This window comes from Sphaerodactylus townsendi, linkage group LG05 (genome assembly GCF_021028975.2).
Source record: "Sphaerodactylus townsendi isolate TG3544 linkage group LG05, MPM_Stown_v2.3, whole genome shotgun sequence".
Classification (NCBI taxonomy): Eukaryota; Metazoa; Chordata; class Lepidosauria; order Squamata; family Sphaerodactylidae; genus Sphaerodactylus; species Sphaerodactylus townsendi.
This window is the reverse complement of record NC_059429.1, coordinates 125,805,974-125,830,997: the sequence shown is the minus strand read 5'-3', so window position 1 is coordinate 125,830,997 and position 25,024 is coordinate 125,805,974. Positions and strand designations below refer to the sequence as shown.

General features: G+C 45.6%; 1 protein-coding gene across 1 annotated transcript in view; it reads right to left on the bottom strand.

Annotated features, from left to right (window-relative positions):
• Positions 1 to 25,024, bottom strand: part of CDH4 (cadherin 4) — a 1,081,475-nt gene that overhangs the window by 200,754 nt on the left and 855,697 nt on the right. Inside the window, exon 6 of the mRNA XM_048498384.1 lies at positions 4,626 to 4,798. Within this exon, the coding sequence (XP_048354341.1) occupies positions 4,626 to 4,798 (173 nt within the window). The remainder of the gene's footprint in view (positions 1 to 4,625; positions 4,799 to 25,024) is intronic.

Here is a 25,024-nt window from a genome sequence, read left to right as displayed (position 1 = left end):
CCACACATTTAATCTTTGGGCTAGAAGCATTTTATTCGGTGGGGCTTACTCTCTGGAAAGTGTTCTTAGGGCTGTGGCCTTAATTTATTCTTTTGTTCTTTTCCGCACAGGAAATATGAGAGATTTATTTTCTTCCTGTTGTGAGGGCTTCTTTGATGAAGAACGAAGGCCATTTTCTCTGGGGTATTTATTGGGCAAAGCTTATACAGGTTGCAAGTTGACGGAGCCCTAATTACCTCACCCATTTATGTAACAGGTAGTACCAGAGTTGCTATTAAATTTTACAGCTGCCCTACTTTGATTCAGAAACTCCAGTTTCCAAGATGAGCATTTCCTGCTTGGGATAGAACTGCACTGATCTTTTTTCCTGGCCGTGCTAACAAAAGTAGGCCGAAATGTTACCTTTAAAATGGATGATTGTTTTCGTAATGACAATGCAAAGCATTGCATAAAATGCCATATAACAGAAATGGTGTAAAATCATGTTGAAACACCATAGAAAATAAACAAATTAGAGTCGCTCCAACAAAAATAGAGAACACAAAAAGATTGTTCAAGCACCTGGTCAGTGATGTCCCATGCACCCATGCAGTGGTGTCAAATCACAATGTTTACCAGTTTGTCATTGTCTACACTTTACCCCCAACAAGCCAGCTACTTGCTTTACCGACCTCAGAAGGATGGAAGGATGGCTACCTGAAACTGATTTCTGTCGGGATCGAACTCAGATACTGAGCAGAGCTTAAACTGTAGTACTGCAACTTACCACTCCATGCATGGGACTTGCTTTCAGCTATAGTAAAGAAGAAGAAGAAGAAGAGGAGGAGGAGGAGGAGGAGGAGGAGGAGGAGGAGGAGGAGGAGTTTGGATTTATACCCCTCCTTTCTCTCCTGTAAGGAGACTCAAGTTGGCTTACAAACTCCTTTCCTCTCCCCACAACAGACACCTTGTGAGGTAAGTGGGGCTGAGAGAGTTCTGAAGAACTGTGACTAGCCCAAGGTCAGACAGCAGGAATGTAAGAGTATGGAAACACATCTGGTTCACCAGATAAGCCTCTGCCACTCAGGTGGAGGAGTGGGGAATCAATCGGTTCTCCACCTGCTCTTAATTTATACCACCCAACAAGCCCAGCCAGAGGCCTTTATGTGAGTTGAACATGGACTTCAGAACATCAATCAATCCATCAAGCCTTTATGGCATAGTGAATTGAGAATATGTCCTATGAAATGCAGTGGTGTTTCCACAGCAGATGTTCAGAAGTTCCTCAGCTGGTAGTCATGTAGGAAGGTTCTCTGAAGCTAGAGTTTGAACAGCACATCTTTAACTTGTTCTCTTGAATGAAAACCCATCCACCAAACTTGTCATCCATTGTCAGTGATGTTCTCTGAGACAGGAGGCTGCCTTATGCTGAGTCAGTCCACTAGTCCATCAAAGTCAGTATTGTCTGTTCTGGTTCTCCAGTTCTGGTTCTCCAGTTTAGAATCCACCTGCTCTTAACCACTACACCACACTGGCTCTCACCTCAGTATTTCTTAGGGCAACCTTCTGTGGGGAAAAACGTCCAACTATTTTCTTGCTGAGTCTTGACCAGAAACAACGTCAACAGGACGAGCCTCTCGCCGGCTGCCTTTCTAAGTGGCAGGCCTCTAAGCCAGGGATGCAAATCAGTGTGTTAAATTGGCCTGAACCATGGATGATGCCAGCAAAGGCCGTTTCTCATCCTAGAACTTGTTTTTTCATCCAGCTCCTTAAGCATTCTTCAACGACCTTTACCTCTGACTTGCTCAAGAGGAGCTGATTTTCCGGCCTCAGGGTTCACTGAAGTCAGTCAGCTTTGGGGAAACCCAGTTTGGGGCCAACTCCTACCGGCTCCCCTTCCGTTCGCTCCTCCAAACCTTTCTGACGGCCCATCAAGACTCCTGCTGCTGGCTGCCAGCTGCCTGTCATTGCGGCTCTCGCAATTCGCCAATGGCCGCTTTCTTCCCGCTCTGAGGCAGCTCTCGACCATTTCTGCTCGGAGGATGTGTCAAAGCAGCCCGGAAACTTTTTTAAAAAAGTCTTGATGCAGCCTCTGAGCAAAAGGCAGCCTGAGGTGTTTGAATGAAACAGGCAGAAAGACTGACAGGGGAAAAAGTCGGGGAGGGAACGGCCTCTTCTGCCGTTTCCACTCCCTGGAAGTGAGCGCTTTTTGACACAGCTTAGGGTGACTAAATGAAAGAGAGGAAACTTTGACACCCTAAAATGGTACCTCCTCACACATTTTGGCACTTCAGAAATTCAGTCTCCAAATGTACGCCAGGCTACAGTTAAGCGGGTAGCTGGGCTAGTGCAACCTCGTCTCTCATCTTTCTGGCCCCTCGCTCTTTAGGCAGAGCCAATTCATGTCTGGGAGCTCCGGCAGCACTTCAGAAACACAGAACTTTTGCTTAATGCAGGAAGCCGAACGCTAAAACGTCCCTGGCAGGCGGCTGGCTAGCCTCTGAAAATCTCTAGCAAGGAAAATCCACTACTCCACTGAATAAGGTTCCATTGTTGCACTGTTGAACCGTTCTTATTTATAGGAATTTTTGCCTAACGCACAAGTGAAACCTCCCTTCCTGGAACGTACGGCCATTTTAGATCCAATCTTGTTCTTTAGAGCAGCAAAGAACAAATCTTAGCCCTCTCTCATGCAAAAGTGCTTTGGGTATTTGAGTAGTACCATTGCATCTCCCCCCTCAGTCTCCTTCAGGATAAAACTCCACAGTTTCTTCAATTTTTCCTCACAGAACTTGCTTTTTAGTTCCCAGACCCCATCTTCGATCCCTTCCTTTGAACCAGTCAGAGTTAGTCAACATCCTTAAAGTTTGGCACCCAGAAGTAGACAGAGTTGTAAAAAGACAGAGACATTCCACAGGGGAGAAGCAACAGGCAGGTGGTGAGCAGTAACCCTTCCCCTATCTGTAATTTTTATTGTTGTTGTTATTTTGTTTAATCTCCTAACTGCCATTTCTTTAGTCGGTTGTTGGCTTTTCATTACAATTTGAGCCTCACCTATAGGTCTACGACAGTGGTTCTCAACCTTCCTAATGCCACGACCCTTTAATACAGTTCCTCATGTTGTGGTGACCCCCAACCCTAACATTTGTCCATTTTACAGATGGAGAACACTGAAGCTGAGAGTCTTAGGAGACCCCTGTGAAAGGGTCGTTTGACCCCCAAAGGAGTCCCGACCCCCAGGTAGACCCCCACTGGTCTACAATATTGTAAAGTATCGGCGTAGTATTCGCGTGGATCCCAGCCTTTTGAATCTGACAGGTGTTGATTTTGTCAATTCAATGTGAAGATGTTTCAAGTGCTGCCCTCGTGTTTTTGGAATGGCGGCCAGGGTGATTTTACTACTACTACTACTACTACTACTACTACTGCTGCTGCTGCTGCTGCTGCTACTGCTACTACTACTACTACTACTACTACTACTACTACTACTACTACTACTGTCACCAGATCTTCAGCTGTTGTTGGCCTTCATATGCATTAGGTCCTTCCAAAGAACCTGGGATATCATAATTTACCAGTGTAGTGTATGTGCAGATCCAAGCAATGTGGCCTTTTGTAATTGTTAGATGGAGATTTTATCAGTAAGTAGATGGTTCAAGTGTCATCCAAGGTTTTTTGGTACGGCACCCACTGTGCTGGTAATCGCTAGACCACAACTGCTGGAAGTCTCTCAACTTCCACTTTCAGATCTTGATATTTTGTCATGCTTTCTAGTCCTTTTTCTTCAAACCAGGTGTCACCAGGTACTGCTACATCTATCTACACTTTTTCAACCACTATTATGTCCACTGCATTATGTCCCAATACCACCACCACCACCACCACCACCACCACCACCACCACCACCATCACCATCATCATCATCATCATCATCATCATCATCATCATCATCATCATCATCATCATCATCATCATCATCATCATCATCATCATCATCATCATCATCATCATCATCATCCACAAAATGTGTATCCGGTCTCTCTGCCCTAACAAGGTCCACCAAGGTGACTAACAATTTAAAATATACATGATAAAATCACATTATAGGACACCATCAAACCCCCAGACTATGGGCATGTTCTTTCTAGGAAGTGCAACCCCATCCTGAATGGATGACACCTTAAATATCGAGTCAGACCTTCCAGCCACCAGTAGTACTGTTCCTCAACCACCCCAGTCACTTTTACTCTAGCTGCAGTTCCAGGCGCATGAATGCCACGTCAAAAGTGGACAGTAACCACAGAGAGCTTACAAATGAAAACCAGCATGCAAGTTAGTCAGTTCCCTCCTGCGCGTCACTTTTTCTGGTCAAATTACCCATCTCCAAAGAAAGTAGGCTGGGGTTCTCAGCAAATTAACGTCTAACAGTTCCAAGCTGACCGATTTATGAAACAAATTTGAATGGCTAGAGATTCCTGGCAGCTGCCAATCAACCTGCTCTGATCCCTCGATGACAGGCCAGGTCCTCCTGAATGCGCATGTCAGACCACTTGTATGAGGAACGCATCGGTACATGCATGGCAGCAAAAGCCCAGCTGACGTTAAACCAGCAGCCATGTCCATTTGGATTTACTCAGAGCTCTCACCTCTCTGTCGAGTCCAGCCGCCACCGTGACGATGTCTCCCGTCTCGCTGTTAATAGTGAACATGTTCTGCGATGGGCTCTGGGGGGTTTGAGTCACAATCCGGTATCTCACCATCCCATTGGCTGTAGTGGCATCGTCTGCATCGTTTGCCGTCACTGTCATCACATAGGTCCCTTCACATAAGATGGAAATGGCATATTTTAATATGACAGAATATTTTAAAAAGATGAATTTATATCTCTCCTTTCTCTCCTGTAAGGAGGCTCAAAGGGGTTGACAATCTCCTTTCCCTCCCCCCCCCACAACAACCCTGTGAGATAGGTGGGGCTGAGGGAGCTCTGAAGAACTGTCACTCGCCCATGGTCACCCAGCTGGCATGTGTTGGAGTGCACAAGCTCATCTGGTTCCCCAGATAAGCCTCCACAGCTCAAGTGGCAGAGCAGGGAATCAAACCCGGTTCTCCAGATTAGAGTGCACCTGCTCTTAACCACTACATCACACTGGCACCAAGCTGACATCGGAATTTTTTAAGGTGACATATATTTATTTATTAAAAGTATGCCCCACCTTTCTCTAGTCATATTCAAGATGTCTTACAAAATACAGTAAAATACAGCATATGCAATGATATATACAAGAACAATAAAACCAATAACAATACAATACAATAAAATTATACCAAACCGCAAAAAACCCAAGCCTACAATAAAATACAATAAAGTGCACCTATGAAACTTAAATTGCTTCTTGATAAAATATAGATGTTAAAAGCTGCTTGACTTTAAAATATCATCATTTGATGAAGGGGAGCAAGGAAGGAGCACATCGGCATTCCATAGGAACGGTGTTCCAAAGTCTGGCCACCACTGCTGGGAAGGCTCTCAAGCAGGTCACTACCAAATATGCTGATATGATGGAGAGATAGCCCTCCCTGCATGATCTTAGTAAATGGGCAGGGTTATATGGGAGAAGGCAATCCTTCAGGAACCTGCCCCAATGCCATGTGGCGTAGGAGGTTAAGAGCTTGTGTATCTAATCTGGAGGAACCGGGTTTGATTCCCAGCTCTGCTGCCTGAGCTGTGGAGGCTTATCTGGGGAATTCAGATTAGCCTGTACACTCCCACACATGCCAGCTGGGTGACCTTGGGCTAGCCACAGCTTCTCGGAGCTCTCTCAGTCCCACCTACCTCTCAGTCCCACCTACCTCACGGGGTGTTTGCTGTGAGGGGGGAAGGGCAAGGAGATTATAAGCCCCTTTGGGTGTCCTGCAGGAGAGAAAGGGGGGATATAAATCCAAACCCTCCTCCTTCTTCTTCTTCTACATCAAAATTTGGACACATTTCCTGTCAATTCTGGGACATCAGAACTATGGTGCACATTTCCCCCCCAGTACTGCAGCCCTTTTCCTTGCACAACTCAAGTCACACCAGAAGAACCCTTCGCTAGGTTGAAGTCAGAACAAAATCCAGCAGCACTTTAAAAGTATCAGCTTTTGTGAGTCAAAGTTCACACCAACAGATCATAACGGCAGTCCACCCAAAACCAGGTTGAAGCCGGACTCTAGAATAAATCAGAGGCTGGAATGAAAAGCTGGCAAAGAACATTAGTGAGATGAGCAATTATCGTGTCATTTTAGTGGTTAGAGTAGCGGCATAGTTGCCACGGGGCCGGTTTCATATGGAGAATGAAGGCACGTTGGCTTTTTCTTATAAACATACACACAGGCTGTCCATGTGTTCAAGGTCACGTGGGAAACAGAGCTGTCATGTTAAAGGGATCCAAGCGAGATGGATGCAGTCCTGTCTCTGAATATCTCTGTTTTCTCAATGAGGGCGCATCTGTCCTCTGACTGCCCATGTCCCGTCTGCATAACTTGCGAGACACCCTTATGCCATGGCCTGTCAGGGTCTTGATAACCCCTTCCTGTCCAGCAGGCAGCATGGATGCTAAAGACTTATGGAGGTCCTCGTGGGCCGATGCGCCCGGACATTGTGGGTCACAAATGGGGCCAGACTCATGTAAGCCTTAACTGAGCAGATCTCTCCCAGGAGCTTGTCAAAGGCAGCTTTTAGCAGGTACTTAGAGAGGCTACAGTCAAGCTGGGAACCTTTTCAGTTCATCGATCAGAGCTTTGACAGTTCTCATGTTAGTGGAAAATGTCAAGGAGCGAACACTGATCAAGATCAACCAACTTTGGAGGGGGAAAAAATAATAAATGTTGCCATGTCAATTCTTGGAATTTAAGAAGGTCATTTATCACTGCACAGTCAGGTTACCCTCAGGAGCCCGGACAATAGAATAACAGTCCTATAGGGAGAGAAATTCCTGAGAAGACAGACACAGGAAAATACCCACGTGGGCAATTGTCACACACAACTGTCTACTCACACATGGTGAGCAATCCAACAGGAAGTGCTTTTGACAGGGGGAAAAATAGCCAAGCTGGCCCCCAATAAACCGTGTCTCATGCATTTTAAATGAGCTGCTGTCTCTCACTGAGGAGGGCCAAAGAAGGCCTCCAAATGAGTCCGTTGGCCTCAACTTGGAGTGCCCACCGCAAAATGAACAACGGTTTATACAACTGGGAGGAGAGAAGAGGAGGGGACAGAAGAAGGGGGAAGGAAGGCAGGAAGAGAGGAAGGAAGGAAGAAGCGAGAAAAAGAGGACTTTCCCAGATTCATCTACAGATGGTGGAAGAAGATTGGTAAGTGGATCTGCCTGGACATAATAGAAAGTTAAGGCCTAAGGAGGTAGCCTCATTATAAGGTCAGTCCCTCCTCATAATAGAGGCGTATTGTACGGTTGAAGGCTTTCGTGGACAGAATCAACTGGCTGTTGTGGGTTTTCTGTGCTATGTGCCCATGGTCTGGTAGTTCTAGCTCAGGGGTAGGGAACCTGTGGCTCTCCAGATGTTCAGGAACTACAATTCCCATCAGCCCCTACCAGCATGGCCAATTGGCCATGCTGGTAGGGGCTGATGGGAATTGTAGTTCCTGAACATCTGGAGAGCCGCAGGTTCCCTACCCCTGTTCTAGCTCCTAATCTTGCACCTGCATCGATGGCTGACATCTTCAGAGGCATGCCAAGGCAAGATGTATTTCTCTCTGGACACTATGTTGGCAGGGTGGTTTGCCATTGCTTTCCTCAGTCATCTATGCTTCACCCCCAGCAAGCTGGGAACTCCTTTTATAGACCACAGAAGGTGGGAAGGCCAAGATAACCTTGAGCTGGCTACCTGAAATCGACTTCTGTTGGGATTGAACTCAGATAGTAAGCAGAGCTTGGACTACAGTACTACAGCTTGCCAGTCTGCTCCAGGAAGGTCCCTATAAGTAGGTGATGTGAAATAGTTCTACCTGAGACCCCAAAGAGCCACTGTAGGCCACTATCTGAGACATGCTTCTCACAGTAGAGTTGCCAGTCTTCCTACTGGCAGGCCCAGTCACTCACCACCACTTTAAGTGGCTGTCAGAGAACAAAATACAGTGGTAAAGCCATAGAGTTTCTGGTGATTCCTAGAGCTACCCTGTGACTGTGTCCTGGCTTGAAATTCTCGCAGTTCCTTCTTGCTTGGGCAGACAGCAGGGAACTAGAATCTGACCTGCAATGTGCTGAACCACTTATGGGAATTTATTTTCTAGAATCATGTTTCCTGAACGAAAGGAAAACACAACATTGTACGATACAGAAAAGTGAATCCCGCTGAAGTTCTAATGCCTTTGAATAGCAGTCACCAAAGGTTTTATTTTTACAGTCACATTAGAATTGCCATTATACTAAGCTAGGGTAAAGGAAGATTGATGTTCATTACTTAGCCTTAATGCATGTTAAAAGAGAGAGGTAATGGAGCATTTATCACATGCACTCCCCCTTTCCCCAAATTCCCCCCTCCCTCTGCTCTTTATGCCTTCAAGCTTCGTACAACCTTTTCCCAACATTACTTTTGTCTGAAGCTGTGACCTATACATAAAACGATGATAATTACTCTTTACAGACCTGCCCCTTGCTGGTTTATGTTTATAAATGGATATTATTGCCAAATCATTAAAGGTTGGTTAACCTCCTCAGTATAATTTCTGACCTACACGATAGTTAATTTAATCATGCCCCCCCCCCACCCAACAGAAAAAGATTGAATCATTACAGGCAGATATATAAAGATGGCCATATCATATTAGATCTTCATTAACCTGAGTTAATAACAGCATCGCACGGAAACACTCTCTTTCGGCCGTTTTCTCTCTTGGGTATGCAGTACTTTGCGAGAACAGGAGAGGAAGCCAAAAGTTTGGCAAACTCCAGCATAATATAGACATACCATTAGGTCCAATCCCGGAGACCTCTAGCTGAATTTGATGGAAAGGTCACACGAGATGAGATAGAAACCATAGAACTTTACTGCCATGTCGGTCTGAAATTATACTGAGATGGTTAGCCAACCATTCATGATTTGGCAGTTATCCTTTTAAAAGCTACAGGTCAGGAGCAGAGGGCCTCGGTGCAGATCAGAGACATGTAGGGAGGCGGGAAAGGGGTTTAACCCTTCCAACCTGCACGGTTTCACATAGCAAAACTGCCCCCCCTTCTCCTAATAGTTTTAGAAGGGGAGAGAAAAGATGTTTTCCCATCTTTTTGCCTGTCTTTCCCCCTAACAATAACAGGGCGCGGTTCCACACGGGAAGCGGAAACATAAACCCCCTCTTCCCGTTCAACCTTGTAGAAGGCTGTTATAGAAACTGAGCCCACATTTGGTGTCTATTAGTATATAGTACATGTTCGTGGATCTCCTAGAGCAGTGATTCTCAACCAGGGTTCTGTGGTACCCTGGGGTGCCATGAGCACGTCCCAGGGGTACCCTGACAATGCTACTGCCTGACCCCCCCCACCCACCGGAATCAAATGGATTTTGAAGGGCGGGGGGAGGAGGGTTTGGAAACCTCATGGGCTTCCTTTAAACAACATTTAAAACCACATTGTTTTATTTGCCTAAATGTGGTGTGGATTGGGGGGGGGGTAGATTTAAAGGGAGCTTTCCCTTTAAATCCCCCCAAATCCATGCCGAATTTAGGCAAACAAACAACGCGGCTGTCAATGCTGCTTTTCCTCCCCTCCCCTCCCCCTGCTTGCCCCTCCCACCTACAGGCCAAAAAAGAAAAAAACCCTAAAAAATGCAAAAAAAAAATTCAAATGAACCTCAAAGATACCCTGAGATATGAAGAGCGAGGTCAAGGGTACCGCGACGTCCAAAAGGTTGGGAAACACTGCCCTAGAGTATCTGCTTTTCACTCTCAGACAGCAAGAAAGCCAGGCTGTGCGTACTATGCGAGAGTCGACCGACACAGTACATAATGGCAGATCCTTTCAAGTTCCTTCAAATGCACCGCTAACTGCGTCATGACACAGAAAAGATCTTTGCAGCGGTTTCCAGAAAACCTTTGAGAGTTTACGGAAAAATCAATACCGCATCCATCGGGTAACTGATACAATGGAACAAAAACCCCAGAGGGGTGCATTGATAGCTGAGTAGACGGTATCCTGAAACAGTTTAGCAGACATAAACCATGAACGTTTCTTTATGGATGGAGCCCTGGAAGGGTCATAGGTGGGGCATCATTTCACCTGACTTTTTCCTGGGCTCAGGTATGAACCTGTTTACAGTGCCCTGGAGCAAATGAGGAGCTTGTAAAGATGATGAGTGCTTCATCGCTGGGGTGCTGTGTGGTTTCCGGGCTGTATGGCCTTGTTCTAGCAGCATTCTCTCCTGATGTTTTGCCTGCATCTGTGGCTGGCATCTTCAGAGGATCTTCTGAAGATGCCAGCCACAGATGCAGGTGAAATGTCAGGAGAGAATGCTGCTAGAACACGGCCATGCAGCCCGGAAACCACACAGCACCCCATATAAAGAATGCATCTTTCTCTCTGTGTGTGGTAGTTCACAACTACTTGTGTGTTTCTTTACCTTGCCTATCAGGGTCAGCCCAGGCTTTGGCACTTAAAGGAGTCCCTAGCACTTAAGCAATGTCCCATATGTTCCTTGAGAATTAAAACAGTCTTGAGAATGAGCCATTTAGGGAGGGATGGGGGAAGCCGCTATCTCCCCATCAAATTTCATAACTTTGCAAAGAACTTTGCTGTGCTTAGCTAGTTTACCTATCCTTATAAATAATGAAATAGTCCATGTGCTAGGAGTCCTTTTGCTATCAGACTTGTGGCAATATTGCCAAAGTTGATATGAAATCTATTGAAAAATAAAGGCTTTCATGGCTGGAATCACTGGGGTGTTGTGTGGTTTCTGGGTTGTATGGCTGTGTTCTAGTAGCATTTCCCCCTGTTGTTTCACCTGCACCTGTGGCTTCAAATCCTCTGAAGATGCCAGCCACAGATGCAGGCGAAACGTCAGGAGAAAATGCTACTAGAACACGGCCATACAGCCCGGAAAACACACAACACCCTGTGGTGTAATGGTTAAGAGGGGCTAACTCTAATCTGGAGAACTGGATTTGATTCCCCATTCCTCCACATGAGTGGCAGAGTCCAATCTGGTAAGCTGGGTTTGTTTCCCCACTCCTACACATGAAGCCTACCACACTCAGACATATTCAAGATGAAATTCCTTTTAAAAAAGAAATACACTGTGCCTTAAGAAAAAGGAGAGTTGGTTTTCAGACACCTCTATGTTCTATCAAAAGAAATCTCAAAGCAGTTTCCCTTCCCTTCCTCTTCCCACAACAGACAGCTTGTGAGGTAGGTGGGGCTGACAGGGTTCTGAAAGGACTGTGACTGGCCCAAGGTCAACCAGCAGGCTTCATGTGGAGGAGGGGGAAAACAGATCCAGTTTATCAGATAAGAGTTTGTCGTAGACGTGGAGGAGTGGGGAATTAACCCAGTTCTCCAGATTAGAGTCCACTATGCTCTTAATCACTACACTATGCTGGATCTCACAAGGCCCTTGTTATCTGCTCCAGACGCAAACAGGAAGTGTGGATTGGGAGAGGATTTGGTGTGCCTCTCCTTACCATTGTGGCAGAAATTACTGACCAGGACTCTAAGAAAATATGTGGCGTGCCACGCAAAGACTGCAAAGAGCTTCCATATACACCAGAAAAGCTTCACTTGCAGCCTGCACTGCACTCCTTATAATAAACAGAAATTGAGGCTAAAAGATGCTGGGAAATTCATGAATGGATCGCTAGAGTGATTTTGCTGAGAAGAAGAAGAAGAAGAAGAAGGAGGAGGAGGAGGAGGAGGAGGAGTTTGGATTTGTACCCCACCTTTCTCTCCTGTAAGAAGACTCAAGGTGGCTTACAAGCTCCTTTCCCTTCCTCTCCCCACAACAGACACCTTGTGAGGTAGGTGGGGCTGAGAGAGTTCCAAAGAACTGTGACTAGCCCAAGGTCACCCAGGAGGAATGTAGGAGTGCACAAACACATCTGGTTCACCAGATAAGCCTCTGCCACTCAGTTGGAGGAATGGGGAATCAAATCCGGTTCTCCAGATTAGAATCCACCTGCTCTTAACTACACCATGCATAAAATGCCATATAACAGAAATGGTGTAAAATCATGTTGAAACACCATAGAAAGTAAACAAATTGGAGTCGCTCCAAAAAAAAATAAGGAGACTCAAGGTGGCTTACAAACTCCTTTCCCTTCCTCTCCCCTCAACAGACACCTTGTGAGGCAGGTGGGGCTGAGATAGTCCAGAGAGAACTACGACAATCCCAAGGTTGCCCAGCAGGAATGGAGGAGTGCAGAAACACATCTGGTTCACCAAATAAGCCTGTGCCACTCAGGTGGTGGAGCGGAGAATCAAACACGGTTCTCCAGATTAGAATCCTTCTGCTCTTAATGCTGGCTCTCTACCCCCTGGTCCCCAACTAAACTGGGCAATGGACTGGGAAAGGAGAAGAGGACAGTCTTTCCCATCATTTTAACAATTACAAGGAGCTGTATTTGATCCAGAGGGGTGGAGATCTGGATTATCATATGGCAGTGATGGCGAACCTTTTCGAGACCGAGTGCCCAAATTGCAACTCAAAACCCACTTATTAACACAAAGTGCCAACATGGCAATTTAACCTGAATACTGAGGTTTTAGTTTAGAAAAAATGGTTGGCTCCGAGGCATGCGTTATTCGGGAGTAAGCTTGGTGGTAGTTGGTGGCTTTGCATTGAAGCAACCATGCAACTCTTCCAATGGGTGAATCATGACCCTAGGAGGGTTTACTCAGAAGCAAGTCCCATTGCTAGCAACTCAGCTTACTCCCAGGTAAAGGATCGTGCTGTAGTTCTTCGCATGTAAATCAGTGGGGTTTAACAGTGCTTAACAGGGTTACCTACACTGCTTTCCCAAAACTAGGTGTTAGGTTTAATGCTAATAATTGAGCCCAGCAGCCCAGGCCAGCCTAGATTTGGTGGGGGGGCATACTGTTTGCGCGTGCCCATAGAGAGGGCTCTGAGTGCCACCTCTGGCACCCGTGCCATAGGTTCGCCACCACTGTCATATGGTATTTTCATGTTCTTACCAGTGCATCAAAGAGGAGGGCTGATGGTGTGTGGTTGTGGGATTTGAGCTTTCGGAACAACTTTATTTTTTCAAAAAAGGTGCCGATAACTTCAAACCAAATAAAAATGAGAGATCTATTCATGAATTCCCCAGTGTTGGTGGGAGAAAAGGACGATAGACATTTCTATCCACTAACTGGTTTGGACCAACTGCTTCCTTGCTTTTAATGCAGAGATCTAATGCCTGACCCACATCCTGGTTTTCCAGTAAGCAGCACCCTACAGAATCAGACCATCTGCGTCAGGATCCTGCAAACAAAATTACCTGCAGGTGGCAAACAGCAGCCACCCTCTATAATGGTGTCGTGTAGAAATCCAACTGGCAGCCCCTGATGCTCTCACCTTCATATCTTGGGATCAACAAACGTATTTTGACCTTTTAAGCAGCTCACCTAATTAGTGACGGATGCCACTTCCTAATTGCTAGCCATGCGGGATCCTTAGTCTCATAAAAGCCACACAGAGAGACCCCCGAGCAAGGAGAAAGACAGCAAGCGGACCCAAAGAGATGTTCTGAAAGGTGGCAGGAGGAGCCCTGCGGTGGGTCACAAAACTGGTGCTTTTCATGTTAGTAGACTAAACTGGGGAGGGGCCATGGCTCAGTGGGTAGAGCAGCTCCTTAGCATGCAGAAGTCCCAGGTTCAATCCCTGGCACTTCCAGGATGAGGTACCTTAGCAGACCAGGTGCTCAGGAGCAGCAGCAGCAGCAGCAGCAGCAGCAGCAGGCCATCGCTTTCACATCCTGCACATGATATCCCAAAGGCACCTGGTGGGCCACTGCAAATAGCAGAGTGCTGGACTAGATGGACTCTGGTCTGATCCAGCAGGCTAGTTCTTATGTTCTTAGGTGGTAGGTAATGTAGAAGACCTCTGTCTGGAACCTTGGAGATCTACTGCCAGTCTGAGTAGACAATACTGACTTGGGTCGAATCCCCACTTGAAAATTGCACGCAGATCAAAACCTGTTCATTGTGAAACCGTGTCCTCTTCATTGGAGTTTCTCCCTCCCCACCGCAGTGAGCACACAGCAGACATACCCGGTTGCAGAACTCTTAGCAATCCCCACTACCAGGTGAGCTCGCTTCACCAGTCTTCCCTGATTGGCTGGCGTGCCTTGACAGGGCGGGACCTTTTCCCACTGCGGAAACGTATATTGTAGGGACATGATGAAAAAAACCAGTGTGTAAAAGTTTAACGTTTAACTGTTTAACTGTGCAAACAGTTAATCATTACCTGTGAAAACCGTTAACAATTCAACGTTACACGTTTGACTGCTTAACGTTTGCGTCCCCTTCTGCTGGCTGATCGCAAAAGCAGAAACGAAACCAAGGAAAGGCTGTGCGTGCATCACAATGCTGATTGGTTGCCCGAATTCCACGTTACACTCCAGGGTGGGAAACGAGTCAGGGTTTCAACCCTCATTCCTCCCCTTGGATCAGCTCTGAACCGTGTTAATGGGGTCTATGCCACTTGCAACCAGGTCCTGCTAAAACACGGATTAACGGGGAGAACAAGCACCAGAAACGGAATCTGCCACGCAAGCAATGGGGAGGTCGTCCCTCAAACCTGGTTAGTTTGTGGTCTGAACCCTGGCTAAGATGGTAGTGGGGATTCGACCTTGGTTGCACTCCAAACACCTTGCTCAGCAGAAGGCAGCTTCATCAGTGTGTAATGCAAAGGAATGAATCTTTTTGCCCTGCAGATTTGTGGAGTTAATTTTAATGGGAGAGGGAAACTCTTCCATGCATAGAGTACTGTAATGGGTTAATGCTGCAAGATGAGACTAATCAACTGATTTTGTCCGTTGAACAGAAGAAGTCAACTGGTTCTGGTGGGTTTTCCGGGCTGTGTGGCCGTGGTCTGGTGGATTTTCTTCCTAATGTTTCACCTGCATCTGTGGCTGGCACCTTCAGAGTTGTATCATGATGCCAGCCACAGATGCCAACCACAGATGCAGGCAAAACATTAGGAAGAAAATCCACCAGACCACAGCCACACAGCCCGGAAAAACCACCAGAACCAATTGAATCCGGCCGTGAAAGCCTTCGACAATACAGAATAAGTCAACTTACTGCCTAACCACAGAAATATGAAACAAGTGGACATCCAGTTGCATAGTGGGGAAAAGCCCACTCTTTCCTTCCACTGTTTTGGCCAGTGAAAGAAGTCATGGCCATGATAGACGTGGTTGCTTTATCTTGCCAGGATGTGGCTCCATGTGGCCTGTGAAGAAAGCAAGATCCAGTTTCTAGGGAAAACAGTCCAGACAGAAATCTATTCCTTTTGATTCTTCCCTTGTGCTTATGTAGTAGTTGTTAGGAACAGACAAATACAGATTGATAAAAAGGAAACAAATAAATTGTTGGAATATTCAGCCTTGTTGGCATGCAGTGGCAGCAGAAGCAGCAGGGAATTCTGGGAAGCTGCATGAACATTTTAAAGTGACAGTTAAAAACTGTTGGCAGTGTTCTGTTCCCTCACCTGTCTCACTGACTTGCTGACTGACTTACTGACTAGCTGAAAAGATGTTCTCTGTGCTCTGTAAACCAAATGCTACGTAAAAGTGCTCTGACAAAGATATTGTATCGCAACCAAACGGTAACAAACTATGAGTCATGCATGTAACTATATATATGTGATACTTTGTTAATGTGTATATAATGTATATGTTTTCTCTCGCCTTATGTTTATGAACTTCTGAGGTAAAAACGGCTGGTCTTTCGAGAGATAACTATTCTAATTTAACGTGCCACACAATCCACATTTCTGCTGTTACTCTGCTTGACAGGATTATATATTGTAAATATACCTGTTGCCCTTCACAAATGACTAAATTTGCATAATTAGCAAGTGATTTGCATACCACTTTCATATAATTTGCATGCCACTGCATATAATCTGCATACGGTTGCGTGCAATTAATATATAATTTGCATGCTATGCAAAGTGGGTTGCCAGGACTTGAAGGACGTGAATGTGGTATCTGCATTATAAAACCCTTCTCCCTGGCCACATCAGCCTTCAGGAGAACACAAAGGAGATCCAAACTCTGATCATTTCTAAAGCGGACTTCCTGTCCTCATCTTCATGCCATCATTGCTCTCCTGCCCAAGAGGGATGTATTACCATTACTGCAAAACACAATCCCAACTCCTTCTCCAGCACGAGCCACCTCTAGCCCCATTCCTTTCCAAAAATAAATCCTTTGTTACTATCGTACCTGTTTCTCCCCAGAGAGCTCTCAAGGGAAGGCAGATGCCATCTGAGCAAGCAAGTTATGAGCAGGCCCAATTATTGATCAAAAACATTCATAAACCTGCCTTTCCATCTGAGAATGGATTGCCAAGGTAGGCTACCATCGGTTAAGGCAATAGGTGGAAATAATATAGGCAGCACAAGTCATGGCAACTGAGCAACACAGACTCTAGTTAGAATAATAATCCAGCCCTCACTATCAAACAGTCTCAAGCAATCTCATAGCAGGGGCTTCAAACAGCAGTAATCAAATGGAAACCAGATTCATGAGCCCACCAAAGGCCTCCACTGATGACCCCTGGTATAGATAGTCTTCGGCTATTGCTTGCTGAGGGGCAGATAGATGTGCTTCTAAAACCCCATGTAGCCTGAGGGCCCCCTGTGAGTCCCTATGCCACTTTGCCTGACAGAGAAGAATAGCCTCATTTTCTTTTGTTATGCAAAAAGCTGCGTTCAAAATATATATTGATTAAACTGCATGAATGGATTGCTTTCATGGGGACTACTCGGATGTCCTGCCAAGTTGCTTTTGAAATATTCATAGTGAGATACACATTTCCCTACAGTCCAGAGACAGCATTTTTACAGAGAGGCCTGTCAATGGGTGTGCTAGTACTGAAAGGCAATATCTCACAATGTTTTAAAGGCATTTACTGAACAAGACAGGCTTCGGTGTTAGATATCAGTTGTAGAGAGACTAACATTGGTGTACATAAGCCAATATCTTACTGGCTTCCAATGCATGCCAGATGGTCTCGTAGCTGCCTCAACTGTATGCCTGGTGGAACAGGCCTATCTAATGGCACTTTTGCACATGCAGAATAATGCAATTTCAATCCACTCTCATAATTGTTTGCAAGTGGATTTTGCTATTTCACACAGGTCGAATCCCCACTTGAAAATTGCACGCAGATCAAAACCTGTTCATTGTGAAACCACTAGATTCTGCATAGAGATGGATTCTGCATAGAGAAAATGAAAATTGTGGGGGGGGGGGGTGAGGGGGAAGACTCACAGGTTTGATTAGCACAGACAAAAAGTGACATGGAAAAAAATCAAACCGAAGCTAGCAAGCCTGCAAAATTAAATGCATCTGTAAGTGGGACATAGCAGTTAAACTGAAACCCATTAAAGTCAATCAGTCAGCAGTTGAGGCAATGAAACTAGCCCAACTGTTTGGGGGCTGCCACTGGAATGCATAATTTTGCTAAAACAAGGAGAGAACGGCAAAGCAAGATGGAACCAATGCTCACCCACAGTCAGAAATTGTGGCTGGGAGAAGGTGTGTTATCCAGTGAGACTACACAGTTTCTTCTCTGGGATTAGCAAAAAATAATGCCCTATTTTTTGGGGGGGGGGGAGAGGGGAGGAGAATATTTTTATATACATATTTTACTTTTGTTTTTAAGCTGGTTTTATGATTGTTTTATAATGTTTGACTTTTAACTGTGAGTGGTCTTGGTGTTCCTGATCAGGCAGACAGGCCTAAGCAGTGGCGTAGCACCAAGGGGACAGGGGTGTGCGCGATGCACTGAGCGCACGCTGGTGCGGGGGCATAGAAGGCATTCTGAGGCATGGATGGGGTGCGGGGCACATGTGTACCCCAGGCGCTGTTCCCTCTCGCTCTGGCCCTGGGCCTAAGTGATAAGGATAATTATTGTAATAATAAAGGCCACTGTTCAGGCACAGCCAACTCATTGCATCCCAATGAAGTTCTCGCTCAAGGGCAATGGTTCCCAGCCTTTTCTATGCCCCACACCCCTAGGAAATGTTTGATTAATGTTCATACCACCTTCCAAAGTAATATCCCATTTGAAGATGAAGAAGTCTAATTTGTAATTTTGGAACGGCAAATGGAGCCACAAACAATACTGTGGGTAAACTGAACTTCAAAAATAAGCTTTTAACTCAGTGCATAAAATGCACATGTAAAGTGTGCCATTAGATTTCTAATTTATTCAGAAAAATGGTAAAAGGTAAAATCAATCCCAATTGTGAACATAAAATTCAATTACTCCTTTGCTCCTATTTCTTGTTCATGATTTTGTCAAAACGTGGAGCTTTCTTGCTCACTGCATTCCGCAGGTCTGTCTGTGGATTCAGGAGATTCCTAGATTTTGTCTTGACTGACAAAACAGAACTGAATCCAGAGTCACACAAGTGTGTTATTGCAGTGGAATGAGAACATGGAGTGCTTCCCACCAAGTCTTAGGAGGATATCCAGTGCTCCACATAAAACTCCCTCCAAACTCTTGCTTTCACATTGCATTTCAAGAGCTTTATATGTCCACAAACCAATAAGATCCTCAGCTCTTCATCATCTGACATTTTCTCCAAATCGTAGGAATACAGACTCATGATCCATTCTTCTGAAATCTTCAGGTCTCCAGCAGCAAAATATCCACCAGATGATTCGGACAGCATTTCCAAATGGGCCACAGTTTCTTCACACACAGTAGGAGTTATGGATCCACCACCATCAACCATCTCTTCTAGTGAAGGAAAATATGACAGGTTGCCTCTTTCCATCCTTTGACGTCAAGGATGTAACTTTTCTTTGAAGTCATTCAACTTTTTACAAGCCGTCAATATGTCCATCCCTTTTTCTTTTTTTTGAAAGTTTTTATTGATTTTCAAAATTAAAATACGGAAGAGTTAAGTAAAAACAAAGCAAAACAGAACATAATAATATAGGGTAATTAGAAGCTAAACATAAGTTCTTCTCTACACCATTAAGGGAGATGTACAATACAAAAACCACACTTCAATCATTCTATTATTTCAAATTACTATCAGCTGTTATGACTAGTTCCCATCCCTTTTTCTTGAAGAGAAATACTCTAGTCATTCATACAAGTGACAATGTCAGCTAATTAAGCCAACGTTGGGATGAAGTGGGGTCAAGCTTGTCCTGATGACAACCAATGGACTTCTGTGTGGAAAAGTAAAATGGATGCTAGCTTCCCAGATCCTCACAAAATGATCTGAAGATGCAATGATTCAAAGCATTTCCCCTGATGCAGTTGATGATCTTCACACCAGCATCAAGGACGTTCTTTAAATTTGGAGGGAATGTTTTTGATGGCAAAGCATGCCAATGGAGAAACAATGGCTCTTTCCGCACCGCAACGGTGCGGGGGTGCGTCGGCGTAAAAGACGGTCCCGGGTGCATGGACGGTCCCGGGAGGGTGGCAGGCGGCGGTGCAGTCTTCGCACAGGCTGCGCCATCCCTGAAAGCTTACCTCATCTCCTGGCCTCTGGCTCGTCGCAGAGGCCAGGGGACATGCCCCCACAGGCTGGAGCGATGGCTCTAGAGTCGCAGGCCAGGGGGGCGTGTCCCCTGGCCGCTGCGATGAGCCGGAAGCCAGGAGATGAGGTTTCAGGGATGGTGCGGGGGACATGACGTCTTCCAGCTGCTGCCGTTCGCACAGCAGCAGTTTGAAGCCGCTGTTTCCCAACCTCGCTCCCTGAGCGAGGTTTTCCTCGCGCCGCTGGGGGGGGGAGCGAGGGGGGAGCGAGGGCGGAGCTGCTGCGATGCAGCAGTGCCCCCCATGTGAACAGCTCCCTAGGTACGGCGTTTTTGCCTAGGGCGCTGTTTTTGGCCCGTGCGGAAAGGGCCAATGGATAACTTGCAAGTCTGGAATCTCCTTTTTCATCAACGCAGAAAAACCATGTTTATTTCCAAGCATTGCAGGTGCCCCATCAGTGCACACAAAACCAATGACTTTGATATCTAGATCTTGTTTGGCAAAGAAAGTCTTTCCCCAGCGGCATCACATCCTTTGCTGTTGTGCTTGTTTTCAGATCTTTGCAAAACAGGAAATCTTCCTTCCCAGCAGCATTATTGACATACCTCACTAATGTTGTGAGTTGACTACATCTGGAGACATCACTTGACTCACCCAACTGAATGGGGATTTTGAGAGGACTAGCTCTGACCTCTGAGATGACTTGGCCCAAAATATCTCCACTCATGTCACTGATTTGGTTACGAACGACATTATTTGATAGCGCACCTGTTCAATTCCATTCTTGCTTCTTTGTCCAGGATAATTGATGCCATTTCTAGTGCATATGGCTTGATAGAGCTCTTTTGCAATTGTATGAAGTTTCTTAGATTTGGCCACTTTCATATATATATGAAGCAAGAAGTAGTGGTTTTTCAACAGAAACCTAATTTTGTAAGAGTTCCTTGTGAATCAAAACAAGCTCTTGATTTTCAATGACCCAGCATCATGTCCTTCAACATCAGCTCCACCACGCTTGTTCTTGAAGTGCTCTTGAAGGTTGGATGCTTTCAGATTTGAGTTGGAAAATACAATGGTACAAATAACGCACTGGGGTTTTTTTTGCAAGCCATTGTTTCCTCTTGCGCAAGTGAAACCGAAGCACACATAGCCATCATTCCATTGCTTTCTTTTTGATACGGCGAAAGGGTCAGTCAGAGGTGCCGAGGGGTGAAATACTTGACGAACTCTCACGATCATGAATTTATGCGTGAGACAGTATAGAATCAAATGTCGTGTTATAACGATCTTTAAAGCGGTACTCTGACAGTTGCTTGCTTTGTTTATACGTTAATTCTGTTATCCTCTCCTTTTGATTAAATAACTGATACTGCTATCTAAGCCAGGGGTAGGGAACCTGCAGCTCTCCAGATGTTCAGGAACTACAATTCCCATCAGCCCCTACCAGCATGGCCAATTGGCCATGCTGACAGAGGCTGATGGGAATTGTAGTTCCTGAACATCTGGAGAGCCGCAGGTTCCCTACCCCTGATCTAAGCAATACAACCTGCTGCCGCAGCTCAAGGAACGCTGGCAGCTAGCTGAGCGACAACTCATGATTCACCACAAAGGGACACAAGCAACTCATTGTTGCACCCTTTGAGATTCCATCTCATACCACCCTGGGAGGGTGGGCTCAAGGTTGGGAACCCCTGCTCAGTTATCCGAGCAAGAAATGGGCAGAGATGGCTTGCCATTGCCTTCCTCTGCAGAACAGTCCCAGTCTTCCTTAAAGCATGAGCATTTATTGTCATTGTGCATGCACAATGAAATTTACAGCAGCATTCCTCGATGCACACCATTCCAGACTCATACCCCATCCTCACTTTCCCCTTCCTCCACCCATCCCTACACAGCCCCAAACACATCAACCACTTGAAGTCAGCGCGGAGTTCAGCATAGCCACAGCTCTAGAGTAGAAGCTGTCTCTAAGCCTCTTTGTCCTAGTTTTGATAGACCTGTAATCGTCTGCCGGATGGCAACAGTTCAAAAAGAGAGAGTGCTGGATGAGACGGGTCTCTCAGAATATTTTGGGCTTTCTTTAGGCTTGGAATTATAGAGTTCTTCCAAGGAGGGAGAGGGCACGATAATCCTCTGTGCAGTAGTGATCACTCTTTGGTAGTCCCCATCCAAGAATTAACTACAGCAGTCCTGTCTCTTTCTTGGTGGTCTCCTATTCAAATATTGACCATAGTTACCTGTGCTTCACTTGCAACCTAATATGTGACTTGACAAGTCTGGGCTGTTATAGATAAGAGTACTACTATTATTAATAGTAGGAGCAGCAGTGGCGTAGGGAGGTTAAGAGCTCGTGTATCTAATCTGGAGGAACTGGTTTGATTCCCAGCTCTGTCAGCCTCTGAGCTGTGGAGGCTTCTCTGGGGAATTCAGATTAGCCTGTACACTCCCACACATGCCAGCTGGGTGACCTTTGGGCTAGTCACAGCTTCTTGGAGCTCTCTCAGCCCCACCTACCTCACAGGGTGTTTGTTGTGAGGGGAAGGGCAAGGAGATTGTAAGCCCTTTGAGTCTCTTACAGGAGAGAAAGGGGGGATATAAATCCAAACTCTTCTTCTCTCCTCTTCTACTACTACTGGAGCAGGTGGTTAGTAGGTGGTAGTGATTATGAGTAGGTGGGACTCTAATCTGGAGAACCCAGTTTGATTCCCCACTCCTCCACACGAGCGGCATACTCTTATCCAGTGAACGGCATTTGTTTCCCCGCCTCCTCCCACATGTAGACTGCTAGGTGAGCTTGGGCTAGTCGCAGTTCTCAAGAGGACTCTCTCAGCCTCACTTACCTCACAAGGTGTCTGTTGTGGGGAGGGAAGGGAAGGTAGTTGCAAGCTGCTTAAAGGTTGAGAAAAGCGTGTTTGGAGGACCACCCCGTGATCTGCCCAGTGCAATATTTGATGGGGCTTTTCAATAGCTGCATTTCAGGAGCTTCAGATTTTAGCAAGGGGAGGAAGTTTGTTTCCCATTGTCTACCTCCCGCTAGCATTTTAAAAGAACTGTTTCTTGCAGCCAACTGCATGGCAGGCAATTTTCGCTTTTCCCACTTCTATTTCCTGCCTTCCTGTAATGTTAACAACTCACTCAGCGACACTCTTTCTAGTCCTTTTACTGGGAATGCAACTGGGAGACGATGGAGCAATTTCTTCATTAAGTGCACTATCAGGTAAAGTGGTGGAGCACCTTTCTCTTCTCCCCGGCTCTGGTGCAGAAACTTCAGGGATCTCACTCCCTCAACGCAAACTTATGTGGAAACGCATCGGCAATGCCTCCTCTCAAGGATTAATTCCACAAACCTTAAATTGCAGCTTTAATTTGAAAAACTAATTCAGGCCCATAATTGGCTTTCTGTTCAAATCACTGAGGCTAAAAGATTTAAATTCTTAATATCCAGATGACTTTCAAGTATCACCCCATCTGTGCATTAGCCCAGAATTTTAATCTCTCAAGGGATCTCGACTGGCAGAGGAATAAAATAAATAAATAAACAAACAACGGGAGAGCTAATGGAATTATCTGACCCCCCTTTTTAGAAAATCCTTGGCATTCTGGAGAATATTTATTTTATAAGGATTTCTCCAATTTAATTTCTTGAGGGTAGATCTCACTCCCAGCTATTTAATTTTTTAAAAGGGACATCAATAACGTGGAACAGCACTATTGAAGAGAAGAGCTAATGCAGCTGTACAAAAGCAGAGAAGGGCGAGGGATTTTAATTACAACATCCTTCACTTAAGCAATAATAGTGGTGATGCTGCTCTCCTTTGTAGTATTTAGAAGATTTTTTCAGGGTGTCCTGTTTTGAAAAAAGGAAGCAGGAACCCACTTTGCTCATCCAGTTGGTGCTGTAAGCAAGGAAAGCCCTATTCCCTGATTTGCAACTAATTTTTTAAATAGGGTTGCCAGTCAATGGCTGGCACCTGGCAAGAGATGGGGTGGTTGGTGGTTGGGAAGGGCACCATGGTTAGATGAGATATGATGTCACCTCCAGGGAAACCAGAAGTACCACCATGCCATTCTAGGTCTTGCTGGAAACTCAGTGGTAAACCACAGAGTTTCCAGCTATTCATAGAGCAATGTGACGTCATTTCTAGGTTTTTTTTCAGAAGAGACATCATGTTGCATGCTTCAGGTGGGGATTGAAAACTCCCCACCAGAGGGGAGCAGTGATGGGAAACTCCATAGTGGGATGATCTGGCAGTGCTCCAATGGGAGACATGGCAACCCTCCCATTAAATGAAGCTGTGGTTTTCAACTGAGAAGTGCAGTAGCACCAGTAATGATGGTTCACTGGAGAGATCTTACTCCTACACAAGCTGAGGTACAACACACTTTTCCTCTAAGTAGAAAAGGTTGTACAGTCATACTGGTCCAAGCAAAATCCAAAACCTGAAAAGTCCATTCATGCATTACTTTTATTTGGACCAACCAATCCCACACAAACATTGTGCAAGTTTTGCTCACCAGATCTCTTCAGTAGGTTAGATGTTACAAAAAAATATGAAAAGCAGATGCTTCCAGTGGATGGCATATATGTCTCCGAGAATTTTGGGGCATTTTGGTCTGTAATTGAAGAATTGAGGGGGGAAAGTCAGGGTCCGTGGTTGGAATTCCTTCTCTGCCCTCCAGGGATCCAACCTGTTGTCTAGCAAAAGATCATATATAAAGGTACAAGCTACTGGTTTTTTAAATCTAAGTTTGATGGGACAAATATATGGTGGAATAATACCAAAGCACATGCAAAGACTGAATTTTGGTCACAGGATAAACCAGAGGTGGGATCCAGCAGGTTCTCAAGCAGGTTCCCTAGAGTAGGTTACTAATTATTTGTGTGTGCTGAGAGGGGGTTACTAATTGGTGCATTTTGCCACGTGATTTTTGCCTCCTTGAAGCCACGCTTCCTCCTCTCAGCAGTAGCTGCAGAACTTGAAGCAGTCTAGCAGGAGGTGCACTGGTGTCGCGTGGCAGCCTGCACTATGCGTACATTCATTTCCTCTCTCACTTCAAGGACTTCATGCTGACTTTCGCTTGCCAAGGCCCTTGCCAGCCCCCCCCCAGGAATGTCCCACTCCCTGGAATGCCCAGCCAGCCACGCCTGGGTCGCAGTCTCCTCAGCCTTAGCCCCATTGGCACCACACCACAGTTTGAATCCCACCACCATGGGAACCTGTTACTAAAATTGTTGGATCCCACCACTGGTATAAACAGTATCTAGACACATTTATATGCTTGGTTTTAATTATTGAACATGGCATTAGAAACCAGTCACCAATGCTTAATAG